The 20,936-nt window shown below is 46.4% G+C and overlaps 1 protein-coding gene across 18 annotated transcripts in view; it reads right to left on the minus strand.

Moving 5' to 3' along the window:
* Positions 1-20,936, minus strand: part of rbfox1 (RNA binding fox-1 homolog 1) — a 193,518-nt gene that overhangs the window by 11,225 nt on the left and 161,357 nt on the right. For 16 of the 18 annotated variants that reach the window (XM_029254070.1, XM_029254066.1, XM_029254069.1 and 13 more), the window contains 7 exons: positions 20,298-20,441; positions 18,603-18,656; positions 17,529-17,621; positions 15,725-15,785; positions 12,223-12,276; positions 4,690-4,822; positions 2,508-2,547 (listed from right to left, as the gene is read on the minus strand). In XM_029254070.1, coding sequence (XP_029109903.1) covers positions 2,508-2,547; positions 4,690-4,822; positions 12,223-12,276; positions 15,725-15,785; positions 17,529-17,621; positions 18,603-18,656; positions 20,298-20,441 — 579 coding nt within the window. The remainder of the gene's footprint in view (positions 1-2,507; positions 2,548-4,689; positions 4,823-12,222; positions 12,277-15,724; positions 15,786-17,528; positions 17,622-18,602; positions 18,657-20,297; positions 20,442-20,936) is intronic. The other 2 variants (XM_029254067.1, XM_029254079.1) reach the window with 2 other exon arrangements.

Consider the following 20,936-nt stretch of genomic DNA (forward strand, 5'->3'; position numbering starts at 1 on the left):
AGATGGCTGTCGCACACTTTGGGTGGACCTGAAAGTGCAGACACCAGCTGGATGACAGATGAGGGCCCCTTTTGACCTCACCGTTTACTATAGTATACAGGGCTAAACTGCATACAATTAGGTAGTCACGTACACAACAAGGTAATTCTCACTATTGATTCTGGTTAAAGTACCTTGATTACAGATACAACAGCAGGAGATGGGATGTGAACCTGGAACCTTCTGACCGCAAGGCGACGGCTCTAACCGCTACGCCCCCAGCTGCCAGGGTAGTCACAGTGCTGCATTCCAGAGGCGAGGCCCGAGAACAGAGGCACAGGTGAAAACACCGTGGTTTCCTCACCTGCGCACTTTGACTCCGAACTGTGCGTCACACGTCTCCGCAGGAAGCGCTCGTACATTTTCATTACTGGACCGTTTTGTTTTTTTGGTGGCGATGAATAATACAGCGGCGCACCTTCCCAGCGCTAACAGCAGGCCAGAGATTTGACTAATTGTACGACACGAAGCATTTGGCCATATGTCTGGACCCGGTGCAATTTAATTAAAGCGTTTTGCTTTTTTAATTATCAAAGCAAATCCATTTAGGCGTGTGGTTGAAAAATGAAATCAACACAGATTAGTTAAATGATGCTCCCGCCAAAAAAGGCAGCCTTTAAATTGCTCCCTCTGCCTTATATAAAAAGGTTAGAGATTTGTCCGCAAATCTGGATGGCACCACGGCATTTTGCTTACGGGTTACAAAAGGATACAATACGTGTGATAAGTTTTAAGATTTTTTTTAAAGAAATTTTCTTTCACTGTAGAGTAAGGTCTACTTTGTGGCATTACATTAGCTAAGGTACTAACAACTGAAATATAGTAAATAGTTATTTACTGTAAATACATACCTCTATGTTTTATACACACATACACGTGTGTGTGTATATACACATTATATATATATATCAAATGAAGAGAGATTACGGAGCTGCCGAGAAAGCCATTTCAGCCTATTTGAACGGAAACATATTGAGTGCAAGCTGCAGCCATGTAGCAGAAACAGGAGCTGGGGTTCGGGCCCGATAGCTGCCTTTCGGACAGTTTTGGACATTTCTCATTTCTGGCACGGTGATGAGAACGAGCGTCACGCAGAGACTCTGGCGGTTGGCACCGCAGACCTCTTTCCGCCCAGGGCTCCGGAAACATCGGCGAAGAAACGTACTTCCGTCCGTAGCTCAACTTGCCGGAGCTCATCAAAGATTCAGTAAATTTACTCTGGGTACGAAACGCATCTGCCGCTCTCCAGTCGCTCGCAATGAATATTCATGGTTCGCAACGATGGGCGGCGATCGATCTGCTAATGGCCGCACTTCCGTTAAGCGGGGCGGAGCAAGCGGCTGGCTGACGGCGCTGCTCTTTCCACACATATTCCTCAGTTCACCTCAGCAAGTCTTCCTCCAAGTGACTCCTTTCCTTGACTTGTCGGACCTGGCGTCCAGAGGAGATTGTGTCATTCGTTATCGGATTCTTTAACTTGGATTCCAAATGTGGGACAGATCCCAGATCCCAGGCCACGATTTGCAGAGGACACCAGCAGAGTAACGCTCACCTGAGCACCCCCTTGTGGGTTGAAGGCACCTCTCCCTCTCCCTCATACCAATACTTATTTTGGGTCCCTCTGCATAGCAAGCGGGCAGCTCCAGAAGCACAGCGATGCACTATATAGCGAAGGGAGCAAAACACTTTACCACTGTCCTGCCCAAATATGATGCCACGAGAGCAGAATCTCCAGAAATATACGCAAAACTGCTGTATGTATGGTGTGCAGTACCTTTATGGCAGTATCTGCCCTAAACATGATTAAGAGGGGCTCTTACTGCAACTGGAGGTACAGTGAATCAGGACCAAGACTATAATGTGAAGGTTCAGGACCCGTTCCCTTCTCCTGCTGTAGGGGTCCTAATAAAGGCACCTGCTCCCACATACCTGCTGTGTAAACAAGGAATATACTCCAGCTTGCAGTGCACAATACTACTACTACTACTACTAATAATAATAACAACAACAATAATAATAATTATAACAACAACAACACTACGGGGTAAATGTTTTGTAAATTGCCTTTTGGCAAATTTAGTTTACATAAGGTAACTTCAATTAAAAAAAAAAAAGTCACAGAGCACTTAGCCGCAGAGTCGGACACCAATTAAAAGAGACTAAGGAAAAGTATGAAATGTGATGAAATCACATTCTACGTATAGGACGACCTCAGTGAGATGCTGCTGATAAATTCCAGCACTGAGCTATAAACTATTTCCTATAAGCTGGAGAGAAACTCACGACCTGTTAAAGCTACGGACCTGGTTTGCTTCGGGATGGTGAAACGGAGGTTGCGCAGTGACATGACGAATGGCAGGCGCTGAGGCAGGGTGGCTGGGTGGTGGTGGTGGTGGTGGGGGGGGGGGAGGGTGAGGGGAGCGGGGCAGAATGTTGAAGAAACAGCATGCCCATCATGTCATACTTACATAAATGTCTGCACCATAAAATCCATCCTGGTATACAACACTGTAAAGATGCAGAGACACACACACACCCACACACACACAAACAGACACACACAAACAAAAAAAACATCCATATTAGTGCACATCACATGCAAGAGCCGCCAGCTCCTGTGGTGTACATGTTAGTCCCAGTCACAAAACACAGGAACATGGTGGTAAGCACTCTCAGCTCAGTGGGCAGTAAGGAGGCCAGCGGGTCACTGAAGCCACAGCCCCCCCCCCAGGAAGAGAAGGAAGAAGAGGGGTAGGAGGAGGAGGAGCAGAACCAGTGTCCGCCACATTCCCTCTCATCGCTGTCACGTTCTTCCCGGCACGGCTACAGGGCTGCCACTTTGTAACTTACTGCTGCCTCGGTACACACTACTTTACTGCGTGTGCGTGCGCTAGGTCCGCAAAGGGTCGAACGCACACATTTCCGCAGACAGAGATTTGGATAGTCGGGAACACATGTGAGTATGGAATATGAATGAATTACACAGTGACTGCAGCAGATGACCAACGCAGAAGCCCAGGAGAGAAAAGTATGCAGCGTGTTTCGTTTAGACCAAAGCGACTCACAGGTCAAGCTTTGCACGCTAAGCTACTTACACCGATTTACCCTACATACCTTTACATCTACTCATTTAGCTGACACTTTTCTCCAAAGCAACTTACAATGTTAAGCTACTGGCAATTATTTACCCATTTATACAGCTGGGCAATTTTACTGGAGCAATTGAGGGCTAGTACCTTGCTCAAAGGTACTACAGCCGGAGGTGAGACTCAAACCCATGACCTTTTGGGTCCAAACTGAGGGTAAGGACCTGGACCAAAGGTGCTACAGTGTGAGCTGGGATTCATACCCAACTAGGAATCCTAATGCTAACCTTTCGACTGTAACCAGTGCGCCACCTTCTGCTGGGGTTAGTGAGGAGCACATAGCAATTAGGGCTGCTGCCTTGTAATCTGAAGGTCGTGGGTTCGAAACCCTTGCTATGGGGATGCGTGCGGCAGTTCGAGTGCCCTTTTGTACAAATGTGTCATAAGTGTAAAGCGCTTTGGCCGCAGTGCCAGCGGAACAACAAGGAGAATGTTGAAATGCACATCAATGTCTGAGTGTAGAACTGTAAAAATGAGGTAAAAAGTACACAAGGCCTTATTCCACAGATGATTAAGAGTTTTGTTTGTGCCGTGTTCACAGAAGAGTTCTAAATGTCACGTCATATTCTAAGAAATGTGATTTATGGGCACCGGGCACGCTCTCCCTGCGATTTGTGATCTTTGGGTCCACGAGGTATTTCTCAAAAATGATCCAAAACCTAATTAGTTCACCAGTTTCTTCAATTAACTAATGAGCAGCGCTGCTGGCAGCCCATTACTCCTTACATTACAATATTTTGGCTATTTAATTCCACGCGAGGCATCCGCAGGCCTCTATGTGACGAGGCAAAAAATACGCGTATGAACACAGGACATTTGCGCTCCAATGTGAGGAACATGCGGACGATAACTGTTTTTCCGCCCTGAACAAGATGCAGTCATACATACGAGGCTCTACACGTGCTGCTGACTATTGCTGTACATGTGAAGTTTTATTGAATCATGGAGAAAACTGTGGATAACTAAGAGCGTGTCCCGTTTTCTACCTTTCTGGTGCACACACATGATTTTTTGTCAGTGGATGACAAGAATGGAAACAGACAGACCTGGTAAACATTCCTTTGTGTGTCTAAAGAGATGCCAGGACATTTTTATAAAAACGAATTAACTTCATCTAGCCTCCTTAAGCACCAGATGCTTGTAGTCATAAATGTAAAAGGGGGGGGGGAGAAAAACAAAAATAAAAACACCAAAAAACCCATGATGATCTTGAACCATTTGCAGCTCCATGTTCCGTACAACATCCGTTGGCTGGCAGAATTTACATAACAACATGTGACATTAAAAATGCTTACAGCCACTGACCGTGACAGTACAAATTACCATCATTTTTCAGCACGCACTGCTAGGTGCACGTCTTCAGCCATTCACATCGGCCGCATGCTGCGCGCCTCTGCGTCGCGAAGCAAGACCAGCATGCACTGCGCCGCAATGCGGAGGAGTGGAGGAGAGGAGGAGAGGGCGGGGCTTGTGCGCTCGGCGGGGACGTCGCCCGGTTACTCACCCTCCGTAGGCGGGGATGGGGGGAGGGGGTGCCGCCGCCCGAAACGTGTTGTACACAGTGCGTCCTCGACCCCTCAGATGGGCACCTCTGTAGGCTGCGGCCGCCGTCGCCGCCGGATATGGGAAGCCCGGCACTGCGGGGGAGGGGGGGCAAACGCACGGCCGGTCAGCGTCCGCGATCCGCGATCCGCGCCGGCGCGTTGGTAGCAAACCCTCGTCATTAAGCGCACCGTTCGGGGAGCAGGACCCTGCTTTGGGATTCTCCGTGGCCCTGACGGCGCTGTCCATCTTGTTGCCTCCCGCTTAATGGCTTTTAAATGAAGTCCGGGCGCAGGCGACGCGCGTTCGTTTGACCAAATTGCGAAAGGCGACAGTCAGCGGGCACTCGGTACGTGGACAACGAGGAGGTCCGAGGAGCTGGGGCCAAAAGTCTCCTGGAGCTGGAAGCTGCCACATCTGTAACGCGCACGCTGAGCAGCGACGCCCTGGTTGTTCACCAACGTAGGTGTTGGATTTCACGCGGAAACGTGCGAAAGAGATTCTTTGGTTACGAGAATGACGCGGAAGCGAGTGCCACCCAGAGTAAACCCGGAGACCGTAGCGTCACGGAATGTGGCGGAATGCACGGAGCGCGGCGACAAGGTAAACAGCTTAGTTTGCGCTCTTTCGTTTGAAAGCGGAGCAGCTTGCGCCACGTGACGCTAACTGTACCCCGAGTGAAAAATGGGAAAGCTGCGAGGGGTATTAAGAGGACTGCCGAGCGAGTCCTCCGAGCTGGGGGAGAGATTAAGGCGAAACAGATGTCGATCTCGACAGGAGGCAGACTCTGCGTCGGGGCCATAAAAGTATACAACTGCTTTATGGAGTAATTATTTTTCTCATTTGTTTTGTGTCTTCGGGTTTTAGGGAGACGCTCCATATGTCTGCGGCCTCACCGGGGGAATTGGGCGCCCGTCGCCCGGCACTTCCTTTCGTGCAGGGACCGGTCTATGAAGGGCGCGTTTAACGCGTCTACTTCACACAACGAGCCTTAAGGAGGCTTCCTTATTGCGGGCGGGTAATTTACTGTGCCACCACGGCAAGAGCTGCCACGTGAATTTACGGCACCGGCTTCCTCGCGCACGCTTCCCTCCGAGAGCCGCACGGCTCGCGGCAATTCGTACGGCCGGACGGCATCCTGGACACGGCGGGAAAGATCCGATCCTTCGCCGAGGAGGGCGGAAGCAGGCCTTCGGTAGGCCTCGAACCGAAGTCCAAATTCTTAAGCGCAGCAGCCTTTCCGCTTGCTCCCACAAACATCGTACAGCCTTTCGCTTCTGTTATTATGGGGACTCGCGGTGCCGACAGCGACTGGGTACTGCTTCGCACCGAGACCCCGAGACGCATCTCTAAAAACATCATTCCTACGCTCAGAAGAGTCAGCAGAGTCAAGATGTGAATTGGGGGGGGGTGGGAGTACACACACACACACACTTTCAGAACCGCTTGTCCCATACGGGGTCACGGGGGAACCGGAGCCTACCCGGCAACACAGGGCGTAAGGCCGGAGGGGGAGGGGACACACCCAGGACGGGACGCCAGTCCGTCGCAAGGCACCCCAAGCGGGACTCGAACCCCAGACCCACCGGACAGCAGGACCGTGGTCCAACCCACTGCGCCACCGCACCCCCCGGGGTGGGAGTACTGAAGACAAAAAGGGCAAATCCTGATCGGTACCGATCGTGACTTTTCAATAATTTCACAAACGCTCCAGACAGAAACCTTGAGGAAGGGAAAGACTATCTGAGCTTCGCGAAGGCGTCGCTTGAAATCGCAAGGCGACGTGGTACGGGGACGTATGGTCGTTTCTCGGCCCTTGCTCCTTTCTCGTTTGCAACAAGCACGGTAAATAGCTGCTTCGTGCAGTTGCTGCCCAGAGGGATGTAGGTAACGTGAGTCGGCCGAGTTCTTACTTGGCTGCGAACTCCACGCTACACTGATGCAGAGTCTGGGTGGGGCTCATGAGCAGCGATCATAAAGCTATTTGACAGCACCTACAAACGCCTCTCTTTATTCTTTGTCATTGCTCTGAAGCGGTCTCCTATTCCGCAGGTATAGCCACACAGTAAAAATCACATTTGTATCATTTAAAAATAAAAAAATTTAAAAAAAAAAAGCGCTTACAATAAACGCACGACGTTTAATCGTCTGTCACTACACGTGCTGGGCCAATTTAAACCAGCAAAGAGAAAAGATAAACGGTTCATTCTCACTATGTAATCTCCAGCTGTGGAATTATGAAAATGTTACAAGGTACTAATCCCCTCTCATTTGTATTTTTTAATATTAATTCTTCCCAGATGCAGTTGTTAGACACCCCAACCTATTATGATGCAACATGCTCGGTTAAACACGGATAGTAACCCGTTGCCCCAATACTTCCACTTTATTTAAGTTCAGACATGAGTACTACACAATTTTTAGTAACTTGAGGCTTTATTGGTAGGGGTGGGTGAGCGATTGGCTGCGACAGTTCATGTGTATAAATGCAAACAAGTGAAAATAAACAGCTCACTGGCAGCTGAGAACCATTAAAAGTATTAGGAAAGGAGTGTTTTGGGGTCTAACCAAAGTGCCTTTATCACAGAAAACGGCCAAGAAAGGATGGAATGAGTGACTAGTGTGTGGTACACAGTAACAGTTTTTTTGCATTTCCAACATGGTCACATATTCCTGTAGACCCATCATCGCCCCAGACACCCTTATAAGAACCAGAGCTTTTCAACTTCCTCAAGTATCATTTCTACTTTTAAGCTGTTTGCTTGTACAGTTGAGGTTTTTGCCCAAAGGCGATACTTAGTTTATTGCTAATTTCCATGAAAGAAAAACACAAAATTCTCTGCTTGATGGATGATGACATGTTCTTGAGAAGAAAAAATAAATCTCATAAAAGAGTTGGGCCCTCTCAATACTGCGTGATTTCACTGTCGCTATCAAGTGATTCTTCAAACTCCAAAAAGACTGCTTCATTACACACACACACACACACACACACACACACACACACACACACACACACACACACACACTCACACACACACACACACACACACCACGTACTCTAAGGCGCCACTTTAAGATCTTAACAACAATTAGAGGTACAAAGTAAGCTGGGAACAGGAACGTGTCTCATTAGATGCTCTCCTTGAAAATCATCTCCGAATGATCCAGCACATCTACAGCACAAATCTCACAAAGACTCTTGCCCATCTGTATGCACATTTAAATCACTTTCAGGTGTTGATTTAACTTCATTTAAATATATCTCGCTTCCTTTTCCCCCTCCTCTGCCGGAATTAATAACACTTAGGCTTCTATGAAGTCGAAAAGAATTAATAACTGGTGAACGGCACTCTCATTTAAACCATTAGTTTAATTATAGAACTTAACACACATCTAATCAGAAAATTAAGAACTGGAGGTAAAGTGTGGGGGTGATTAATAAGCGTATCGGACGACTTAATCGTGCGTTAGTGATGGTCGCCGGCCTTCAGCACTCATGTGCGTTTTTGTGGGACTCTCGCGAAGAGAAGGTGGGTGCAGAGTCACGTGTTCCTCCAGGAATTTGCATGTAAACAAAAGAGAATATAGCAAAAAATGTTTCTGTCATTTACATTAAAATGTAAAAGTTGTCACGTATCTCCTTTAACGGAGACCGAAAGGATAACGATTGAATTCTGCAGCTTTATATAAACTGTAGTTGTTTAAATATCCGGTTTGAAAAGAAGAAAATGAAGACACGGGGGAGTAAGATACGCTGCACATATTTTTAAGATACATGATTTTTTCAATGAGGTATTTATAGTACAATATACTGCAAGCATTAAAAGACGTCTGACAGAGGACATTAATATTATTAGGACGTATACAAAAATCTGAGCATAAAATGCTGCTCTTGTGCATTATCAGTGTTTAATGAATATAAGCATTGAGATACATCCCTGGTTTTACCTTACAGCTGCCCATCAATCACCCAAATGTCACTTAAATCACTGTTTTATGCCAACATGCGTTCGCACGATGGACATTTTCTCCGTTAACACCAGCGGCTCTCGGCTCATTGCAGGGGAATTGGGGGAACTGCAGGAACTGCAGTTCATTTCTGGCCGACTGTTTAATTATTTCACAATGGCAGGAGGCTCAGCGGAGCGCTTGTGCACGCGATTCAGGGACAGAGGGAGGGAGGTAGCAGGTGCGAATGTTGGCGCTCGCCGAAAGGCACCGGTACTTTCCTAGTCCTTGGGCTGTTTTTACAGTTTGTGTTTTTGCACCGTGCGCTGGGAGCACATGCTTTGTCCAAACCTCTCTTTCCTCTACTGTCAGTAAAAACAAAGCTCATGCTTCATAGAGGGTCCAGCTTAGTGGAGAAAGATCACGAACCTCTATTGCATGCCTAGCTTCAAGATAAAGGACTACTGTTAGGTAGAACTCCAAAGCACAAGAATTACAAATAAATGACTACATGGGACCAAACATCATCATCTGACTCATCTGACATCATCATCAACTTTAAGATGGTGGTCATCTGAGAATCCATAACTTATTTACAGTACATGAGAACCTCACATTGTCATTCCACGGCAACTCCCCTATGTCGGAGGTGTTGGAACCATAGGTCTGATTTGACCGCGTTCATGTGATGTGTAATAGCTCCAGTTACGCAAAAACAAGATGACTTACTGGTGCTGAGAACAACTCATCCGATACGGCTGACAAGTTCACAAACATGCAGCAATCAGAAATGTCCTCTGTGTCCTGGGCTCAAATATTGCAAATACATTCTTCTTTAGGGGACACAGACAGGTGGCAGTAGTGAGTTGAGGGGGAAAAAAAACTGCCGTTGAGTCTCCAAAAACTGCTTTCGCTCGCAGCTGATTGGCTGCTGGGAGTTTCTCCCCTACATTCACCATCCGACATGCTGCCCTCCACAAAGAAAGCAGATGTTTCATTAAAAAGTGCTTCACGCACAGCGAAAGGTCTTCACTTGCCAACGCTCTGAAGGTATGAGAAGCGCTCTCACGGGTCACTTGAGGGCTATCTGGAAATCAATAGTCCTGTTTCTCAGGAGGCATCAAGGTCTCAGAAACATCATAAATCCTTCTTAGCGATTCCGAACGCCTCGCCTCTCTTTGTAAACAGTTTAATTCTCTTTACGCTCTTCTATCAATGCGCATTATTTCCGTAACAAAGGGCACCTGGGTGAGTAACAGAAACACCGCTGGTCTGTCATCCTGCAACGAAGAGCTTTCACTTAGTCACACCTCTTTGGTTTTCACTAGAGTACCCAGGCCTCGCCTTTTCACGGTGCAACCGCATCTCACAATTGCACTACACGGTTTTTTCCAAATCCGGGGGGTTCATTTGGAGGCGTGTGCGTTCGTGTGTGTGTGTGTGTGTGTGTGTGTGGGGGGGGAATCTTTTTTTCATCTCGGTATTTTGGTACTGTCTGTTGGAGTAAATTTGTTCAGCCTTCATTACGCTCCTTGCTCTCCGCGTTGCCCTCCTCCCATCATTCCCCCATCATACCAAGGCCACGCAGCAGCTCAAGTGACTTATGTAAATCTGAGTGGAGTATAATATGAATATTGTTCAATTTTGCCGTGTTATAGCCTCCTCTGATGGATTGTTTGAATAGAGATGAGCTAGCAGACGTGATGTATAATGCGCCCTGCCCTATGGCAAGGGGTCCGTAAAGGAAACCAGGGTCTGTGGAAGTCATCGTTCATCACTGACAGCTAAAACAAGAAAAAAAAAAAGAAAAAAAAAAAAAACATTGTTGCCACTGCAGTTAAATTTATTTCTCATGTTTTACATAAAAACGTGAGACTCCAGGACTAACAAATCCAGTTTTAATCTGATTCAAATTCTCACACTATAACGATATATAACTATAACAATTCTCCTCCCACTTTGTTCTCATGCCATAAGTACGTCTTCATCAGATAACCTACATAACGTATAATCTTTAAAAATACGCAAAAAAATTACTGAAGATATTTCCTACGTTTGTCAGAAATGTGGGTTACATTAGTTACTAATTATAATTAAACACACACACACACACACACACACACACGCACACACACACACACACACATTTTCTGAACCGCTCGTCCCAGAGGGGGATCGCGGGGAACCGGAGCCTACCCGGCAACACAGGGCGTAAGGCCGGAGGGGGAGGGGACACACCCAGGACGGGACGCCGGTCCGTCGCAAGGCACTCCAAGCGGGACTCGAACCCCAGACCCACCGGAGAGCAGGACCCGGTCCAACCCAATGCGCCACCGCACCCCCCTATAATTAAACATTTGGTTTAAATTTGAAAAAAAGAAGAAAAAAAGAGAGCACTGCACTTGTAAACCGGGGGCCCAGAAGACGGAGGAATGTGGGGTGTTCGGAAACCTCAAATCCGAGACAAAAGCAAATCAATAACAGGCCATTTTGCAATTAACAGAATGTGCACTGAATTAGGAAAATCACCATTTTGAAGAAATGGAAAATATTGATTTTAATTTACAAAACACATTTCAACCTCTCGGTGCCCTTGCACAAGGAGACAATTAGACCCCCCTCCCCCCACACCATTCCAAAAAAAATCGAGATTTCTCCATTGTAACGGTGAGGAGAGGAGAGGGTAGGACAGGAGCGCGACGGCCGAAGCCGCTAACGAGCTCACAAACACGAGCATAACCTGGGTGGAGCGGAGGGTGAGCTTCAAAAGTCAGCATGACCGAGCGCAACTTTGGAACGATGTAATTACGAGGAAACGCCCACCCTGCTGGTCGCGCTGTGTTTCGTGCCCCAAACGGACCCCCGGATCCCCGGACCCCCCGGAGTCCCTCTTCAGCCCGGACGCTGCAGCTTCTTCCCTATTCGTCCCATCGAGTTGACGCCGAGTCTCCTTTGTTCGCCCCATTTGACGCCGCTTAGCTTCTCAGGCGCTGCCATTTATACTTGTCTGGCTGAGTGCGATACGAAGCGCAGCTCCTCCACCGGCCTTATGGAAGTAATTAAAGTGCCGTGGCGAGCGCGTCGTACCCCTGCACCCCCGCCTCGCCTGCAGCCTCGGGGATCTCGCCCATCCAGATGGTTTCCTTATCTCCCGCGTAAAAGCTTCGCAGAGTGTCATTCGCATGCACGTGCGGCCAGGCCGGACCGGGATGCCGCACGGCGGCTGGCCCGCTTCCACGGGGTTTCTGGGTAAACCCGCAGCGCGTATCAAGTTCATAAGTTCAGCGAGATGGGGGAGCAGGTCCGCTTTCAATGATCTCGAGTCTATGAATTTACCCGCTCAGCACTGACACAAAGAGCTCATTTCCATGTGGCCAGAGGTCCGAACGTGGAGCCAAATGTTTGAGAGAAAGCTGTCCGAGCTCGGCAAACGACTCTTCCGTGCGCACGACGCTCGCTAAAGACATATTTAACAATGAGCAAACGGAATAAACATGCAAAACATCATTCAATATGCAAATTACACTGTCGTGCTTCCGCTTACCTGCATAGAACTCTGGGCTGTACACTGCACCCACGACCGGATTCAACTTCCAGCCTGCGGACAGAGACACATCACCTCAGACCCCCTTCGCCATCACCTTTAAGTGCCTTTGCATTTATATTCTGCAAAAGAAATTGAGTGAGCGCGCAACATCACGGAATTTCATCGGTAACTTAGTATTCCGCGTTCTGCTGCCGCGCTCATTAGATGAGCTCATTGCGTTTGGCGTTCTCCGATCGCAGAGCGGCACCTGTCAATCACGGCGCGTCAGCTGCCGGCGGCGAGGAAAGCGGACGCCGGGGGCCCCGACACATCTCGCGCACATTTTAAGTTGCTCTAATGGCTTCCGAAACCCATCCAGGAAGAATCCCCCGGGATGTTGGTTGATTCTAACTCGCAACGCCGTCTCATTTTTCATCTGCGCTCTTGCTCCCTGCCCACGCCCTCTCTCGCTTTCCACAGGCCATTGGAGATGAGACGTCCATTCATCGTGGAAATAACAAACTTTGCTTTCGCTGCTCCTTGGAACGCGGGGGTCAACTCAATGTGACGAGAGCTACCGATGCGGCGGCTGAACGCGCCCACGGTCTTTGGGCCGCGGAGCTCTCCGGGGTCTCGAGCATCGATCCGCATCTCCTCCCTCTGCCTCCCCATCCATCTAGCCTTTTACCGCGCGTCCTGCACGGGTCACGCGTACGCCGCGCCCAAATGACAACTTCTTTGTGCGTTTGGACTATGACCGGGCGGTGAGGAGTGGCTCTGTACCGATAAGGGATAAATGACGGCGCGCGATGGAGCATCCGTCCGTGCGGGTTTCTCTAAAAACAACACGTTTCCGGCCTGCGTGAAGGTCGTCACGGGTCAACTAGGTTTATCAGGATTCATTCCAGAGCTTTTGGCTTTCAGAGTCCCGTTCATCGTGTCCTAACGACAGAGACGGAGCGCTGGACGGCTCCTCGTGATCTTCTCCTCAGATTCTAGCCTGTCGTCCTGTGCCTTTCGTTCTCATCTCGCTCCACTGCCTTACCGCAGCTACCTGCGTCAAGCGTAACTCTCTGGTTACATTTCCTAACAATTCCGTACGGAGCCGCTCGTGTCGCATGTCCCAGAAAAATGGCGGCAGTGACCAAACGGACTGTACTTCCAGTCTAGCGTCTGTATCTCAAGCTCTTTGTCTGCTGTAAAACGCACTTGGTTTATTCTGAGTTACGCGTCGCTTCGGAGAAAAGCGTCCGCTGAACCAATCAACGTAAATGTCCTACTGCACCGAGGAAACACTTTCCTCGTATTTTCTCATTCTTCATCCCGGTAACTGATGACTTTCTTATTTACAGCATGTACGGAAGACGTTGCGATTCACTTAATAATGGGATAGTGCTATACTTAATAACATCTGGAAAATGTATAAGAACTTCAACTAATGGAAAAGGTTCATCTTCTCTTTGAAAAGACACTGCCTGGAACGAGTTCATTTTTTCAGATGCCAGTTATTTATCCTGAATAAAACTGCCGGGATGCAGAAATGTGTAACTTTTCAGACGAACGAGGAATTAAGACGCAATTAATCAACCGCGCGCAGCGAACGCGGCGAAAAGAAAGGTTTCTATCATAGGGGAAGCGAGGAGCCCGAGGCGTGCAACGGGTAATTGCCTCATCTATCGCCTTTAACGCCGAAATAAAGCAGCCGCATTGTCTGCCTCCGACGGTATCAGATTAAAACGTGTAACACGTGTAAATACACACCTTCCTGATTAAGGCAAATTAGAAAAGTGAACAGTTCAACAGGCTCTTATCTCATTAATTCATATTCTCCTTTTCTGTGTTTTCATTTTTGTTTTTGTCTTTTTCAAAATACTGGCATGCAAAAAATAGCTTCAATTCCATCAGTGCACTGGCTTTAATGCGTTCAGTGCATTGGTGCATCACTGAAACTAATTAAAATATCCTAATACCAAAAACAAAATTAATTTCAGTGCAAAAAGATAATTAGCAAACAGATTAGTCAGCACTAAATGAACGTACACATCCCTGCTTTGAGACATTTTTGAAAATGAACCCCAGCACACGAGAGGAAATATTTTATTCCGATTTGATTGATTCTGATCCATGTAAAATGCCACTGCCGCTGACGTGAACTAACAACGAGCTGGACGGCAAATAGACGAATGACACATTTTTCCGCAGGTAAAATGACAAATTACTGCGGTTGTCAATGTTTTGGCAGCAGTGTGTGTGTGCTCTGCAAAAGGTGAAAAGGGCTTTCAGTCAGCTCCTTTTCTGAGAGGCCAACGCTGTGCTGCAGAGAAGAAGCAGCTCTGCTCTACCTCTGTTTTACAGCATCTCGCTGCCCATGATCTCCGGAGGAGAGCTTCTCGTCGAAGATCCGGAGCACGCGCGCTCCTCCGGCACGTTCAGACGATGCCTCTGACGTTAACTAGTTAAAGCCGCTGCACCCTCGATCAAAGCGCTTACCCTGGACTGACACCGTAAAAAGTACTAAATCGGTGTACGCAGCTTAGTGTGGAAACCTCACGCTGTAAGTCGCTTCAGAGCTGAACAAAAAGTCATCAGAAATGATAAATGGAAAATAGGAATATGTGTGAGCACACAAATAGGGCACAGCTAAATGATACATGGGATAAATGGCCATTTTCCACCATCTGTCCATTTTTAACTGTTGCCATCCTGTGGAAAAAGTGCAAAATCTAGGGAGAGACTCAAAACTTGGGAAAAATTGAAACCCACGACCTTGTTTTCGTGATGTTTTCAGATATAACCTGATTTTGGGCCAGCTGTCTGGGAGACGGAGAGCAAAGCATCGTGGGGAGAACAAAGCGTTGCGCATACAAGCATCGTGTAGAAGGCGGTGCAATGCAATACATTTACATTACATTTACATTTATTCGTTTGGCAGATGCTTCTGACCACAGCGATGTACATTTCAGAGAAATACAATTTGTTCGTTGCATTAGGAGAAAGAGAGACAGTTACAGACATGTGATTCTTAAGTAAACCTAGTTTGTTTCTCTCCACTTGATGCACCGATGTTCATCACATCAGCAGCTGCACAAAATTCAGGACAGACTAATCCTGATCACCTTCCTACAATTATTTTTTCTTTTTAAAATAAAAAGGTACACAAACATTTACATGCAATATAGGAGTTGCAGCTGTGTAAAGGCTTATCTGGGCATGATCATAAAGTTATGGTGCATGAGCATTTACACCATACATGAGCCTGAGAAAGCGTGGGCGAAGTGAGCCCGGAAAAGGCGAGTTTTCAGACCCTTCTTGAATGTAGACGGAATTTCAGCAGTTCTGAGTGAGAGGGGGAGGTCATTTCACCACAACAGAACTGAGCACACGACAGCGGTGTTTGCACCATACTGGGAAGCAGTGTGGGTTACGCCATGTTTCGCTGTTCTTCCCGAAGAACCGACTTCACGGAACACAAATAACGAGTGAACGGTGGCATCACGACGACGTCTTTTCCGTGACTCACCGTTTGCATAGGGATTGACAGTCTTTTTGTTTGTCATTACCCGTGCTGTTGCGTTATTCACCTGAGCACAGAGAGGGAGAAGCAGCAAGTATTAAAGCGGAGGCGACGGCCTCAGACGGGATTCATCTCTCAAATATGTAACGGCATGCATTAAACTAATTACAGAAGTAATATATTCCAAAAGAAATAAGGCTGTCATAACAAAACAAGTGAATTCCATTTCACTTAAAAAAGCAATATCAAGTATCAATACTGAAAAGACATACAGAGCAAAGGAAAACATAGCTGCATATTTCCATTTTAAGACATTGGAAGGCATGCTTTGTCTGTTCATGATAAATCCAAAAAAAGAAATCAGGAGAAATGAAAACAAACAAGAGCTTATCTATATGAAGGGACATGCAGTGGATAGGGGGAAGAGAGACAAGGTACAAAAACAAATAAAATGTCAAAAAGGGACAAACGGGTTTAGCATTGTGCAACATAAATCTCCAGAAGAGAGGTATCATTGGAGGAAATAAAGCAACACTGAGCATTCAAACACTTGGAACAAGAGCCTCGTTTTTCATCGCAAGAATCATAATAAACAAAAGGAAAACAAAAAGAGAGAAATCATTCCAGCTTAAACCACAGCTAACAAAGGATAAAAAGAGGGTGCATTATTTAACACAATATGGAGTTAACAATCTGAGTAAGATGTGCACCAGTCAATTCAGTCCAATCAGTGCCTCTCAGACAGCTAAACGTACACTCAAGTACAGGCGTACCAATATAAAGTAGCATCAAGAAACTTAACAAGTCAAAAAAATTCACGTGGTATCAGAGCTCAATACGTGAAACGGTAGATGGGCTTGTCCACTTACCATTCGGAACCATCACCCGCATGTGTATGTATACAGTTACCATGGTTACTGAGAGTTTGGTGAGGGCCCTACGTGCTATCGTCGAAAAGGAGGAAAATGAGAAGGCAAAATAGGCAACATCTTACTCAAAGACTACACCACTTAGTACCGGAATCAGTCGAGAAAATAGAGTCCTTAAAACTGGAGACAGTGTTGAATGGGAAACAGAGGTGACGACTTTTGTGTAAAATGGATATAAATTTTGGTCAACGGGTTATGTTTTGTCTTTTCTGCTTTGCTTTTAAATGCTCTTGAAAAGCAGTTCAAGGGCCAAATTTGAGTCGAAAACATCAAATTTGGATGCAATTCGTCTCTCACTTAATAATTGTAGGCTGAAGGCATTGCTGAAATCCCAATTAACACGTTCCGGGGATTTGTGTTATGCCTAGTTACAAGCCACCGCATATCCCTCATCAACCCTGCAATAAGGTAACTAACCATAATTATAATTATACTGCACAGTCGCTCTCTTCTTTTTTCGACTTGTTTTGGAAGTTACTGCACCCGTGTTACTTTGAGCATAGAAAATAAGTTCACTCGTCTTCCGTCACTCGTACACAAACCATAGCCAACTGAGAAAAAAATAACTCGGTCAAGAAAAGAACAGACCGAAACCGGCTCACCAAAAGTAAAGAAAGAAAATGAATCGAAATGAATCGAGAAAAAAATAAAGGACACACATGCACGCACGCACGCACGCACGCACACGCGCGGACACGCGCGCGGAGACACCCTTTGTGCATATCAAGTTATAAAAGATAAATTAAGGAAGGAAGAACGTGAGGGAGGGAGGGAAGGCTGCACATGAAGAGACAGACGATGCGTCCGGAACAACAAAATGAGACTGAAGCAGACATTTATAAAGAAGATGAGATGAGAAGGGAAATATCGTTAACATGCACCTCTATTTTACGGCCTTCAACCACCGTGCCGTGTAATTTCTCCCTCGCCCTGTCCGCATCAGCACTATTTTCGAAAGTTACGAAACCAAATCCCTGCATGCAGCCGGGAGAAGGGAGGGAAAACAACATGCACATAATTAATTCAATCACCGACCAAAGTTACCGACATTCTCCATTACTCATGACCAGTCTTTTACAGATTGCTCCTACTGTCTACTTCACATTTCGCGTCTTTGCCTCGTTTCTTTGTTCTGTACATGCAGATTATAAAAAAGATATAACAGCACTGCGATGCAATAAAAAAGCCACAGATGTCACACAGTATCGTCGCTGTAAATTAGACCCCTTGAGAAAAGCAGGAGTTAAAACGAAACAACATTTCCCCCCAAAATAAAAAAAAAAAAAAGTTTTAAAGCAAAAATACCTTTTAGAGGTCAGAACAAAGGAAAAAACACATCTACTGGAAAACGGATTCAAAATGAAATACTGTTTTCACACATAATACAAATAATAAGATTGTAATTATGAAAAAGCAACAGAAAAGTGAACTTCATTCTGCATGCATAAACATTTCCCAAGAACAGCAACGCAAGAGAAAAATATCTATACGCCCAAAATAATGAGAGAACACAGAACTGATAAATTCCTGAATGTTAAATAAGACTAGAGAAATTTTATAACCACATGTTCTCCATGCAATACTGGGAATGAATTAACAGTTTATTTATTAATTTCACTTCCACTGCATCGCATGATCATGAACAATCACACTAACATATCACATATTATTTACAGAAAAATGCTTCAAGTTCTCACTGGGTTTTCAAGGTAGGAGTCATTTCTAAATCTGTATTATTTCATCCATCCATCCATCCATCCATCCATCCACTTATAAAAGTTTCCATGAAAGCAGTTGAATAATGTCAGAGAAACCAGACATCTCATCACTAATCCCTGTTGAGTATAAAATGTGTAAAGATGATCAATATTCTCTTCTCTTGCCTCAGCACTATTAACATCTTGTCAATACGTGATTTAATAAAGCATGCAGAAGAAATGAGCTGGAACACATACCTTAGATCCTCGCTCATTAAAAATTATTTCAACGTCTAAGATTTTGCCAAATTGCTGAAAACAAAGTGGAGAGGAGAAACTCTGTTAGCATTTCATCAGCGCTAGCACCCAGGTGCAAAGTGCCACTGACTGTGGGCGTGGCCGATCTAAAATACATTAAGTTGACAATTATTTACCCATTTATACAGCTGGGTCATTTTCAGTGGAGCAATTTAGGGGAAAAGATGGCGAAAATGTCTAAAATGTACAACACAAGATCGCCCATAATCACATAAAAGAGATATGAGATGAACAGCCTAAGCAAGAAACATAGCCACGCCCATCATGCTGGACCAATGCACACCAGTAGCAGACCAGTAGCAGACCAGTAGCACACCATGAACTCATGAGCTCATCGTGTCACAGTAGCGTGACCTTTTTGGCACTTTCTGCCAACGGTACTCTCTCTGTTGTCATGTGGTGTGACCAAACGATGTGTTTTAGCGCAGTCGAACCAGAGCCCTCCAACGGAAACGAGACATGGCTACTTGTGACGACTGCGGGCGACCCGGTAAAAATGGACACAGTTACACCAGGTTTCCGGTGCTTTCTTCGCTCACGCACCTAGTGCTGTCTAACCGCCGTACCTTTTCTTTCCGGCTCCGTTTCAGTGTCTCCGGAACGCATACAGGGGTTCGGTTCGACCGAAACGCACGATGTAAAACACGGAGCAGCCGCTTCTTTTGGAAATCACCCTAAATGGCTCGTTTCCTTAGACCCCAGCTTCCAAAGCATGGTCCCAAACTGTTTCTGCCTTTAAAGGAGTTAAAAAGAGTGTAGAGTGATCGAGCAATGTTGGGCAGCTGGTCAGGTTGTACATCACAGCAGCCCTCCAGACTGCTACAGCTAGAAGGGCTCGATCAATATACAGTTTTTACTAACACTCCGGTCAATGTTTGCCTGCAACAGACCTATCAGTGTCAGTATTTGTGACTCCAATATGCTAAATTATTCATGGATAGTTCATTTCCGTGGCCAAATCCCTTTACGCGATATTGGCAGCCTCAGAAGCGTGCATGAATCACCCATCAAAGCTGTGTATGTTCCAGACATATGTACATGTTGCCGCGTACCGTACGCTGTATATGAGTATTTGCCCTTTGATGTACATACATTTATAAATTACTAGGCAGGCAAGTTTTATCATTCAGCCATGATCACTTTGACATCTGTAAGCTAATAGCACAGGGTGCCTATTTGGTAGCTAATAAATGAGACAGTGCAACGCACTTGCGCTGCTTTCACGTCTTGGTGGGAAAACTGATTTCTTTATAAGCAGTTATCGCGAGCGAAGCCCGACACGGACGCTAGCACATTACCAGTTTTGTTACGCTAATTTTCGATGCACATAGTCTGTTCAAGTTCGTGGTAAAGTTTCAAAGTTTACAGTTTTGCTCTGAGGACACCTGACCGCACAGCAGCAAGTAGCCACACAAGCAAAGTTCCAGATGAATTGCGGGGAACACGTCCGGTCAACGCGCACACGTCCGTGGGTTGTACTGGTCCGAAAAGACGACGTGATACATTAACAAGTGATGCCCACGAACGAGATGCTGGCGGGACCTCCGTTGTTTTCGGCCTGTTATGGTCTACGTGCCGTGCCGCGGCTGGGACGTGCCTTTGCCACAGAGCGGACGGGAGCGGCCGAATGCTTACGCCAAACATTTGCCTGAGGTCGGGGTCGCGGAACCTGAAGGGGATGTTGGAGACGTGCAGCCGCTTGGGCTGCGTCTTGTTCTCCGTGCTTTCGGACGACTGCGTCTGCTGCTGGCCGTCCGTTTGTGCTGCATCGTCTGTCTGCTGGGGAGGGGAGAGAACAACCGCGTAAAAACCACAGCCCCTCAAGCTCACGTCACACACGCCTCCGTTAGGCCCCATCTTCAGAAAACGATAGGAAAATAACCTCAAGCTGTTAACACCAAGTGTACCTGAGCACAATTGGTCCAAGTTATTGCACAAGTCAAGGAAAAGTGATAACTTCAAACTACGATTTCGGTTTATACTGCATTTTACCACATTTACGCTACAAACTCAATAGGACCATACATACAAGCGCATTGTGTGATGCAACGAGAGTGTGAAATAAAACAAGGGATAAAGTGTGCAGGTGCTACGAATAACTCAAGTGCCACTCTTAAAGGCGCCAGTCAAAACAGCACATCTTGCATTTCTCTGTCTTCAGTCCTACTGTGAACAATGCCGAAAGCCACATTCTCATAATTACGGGAAGCAAGCATCGTCGCACAGAGCAGAGAGCTAAAGCAACACTGTTAGAAATGTGCATTTTGAGCTGAA

Source organism: Scleropages formosus, chromosome 8 (genome assembly GCF_900964775.1).
Source record: "Scleropages formosus chromosome 8, fSclFor1.1, whole genome shotgun sequence".
Taxonomy (NCBI): domain Eukaryota; kingdom Metazoa; phylum Chordata; class Actinopteri; order Osteoglossiformes; family Osteoglossidae; genus Scleropages; species Scleropages formosus.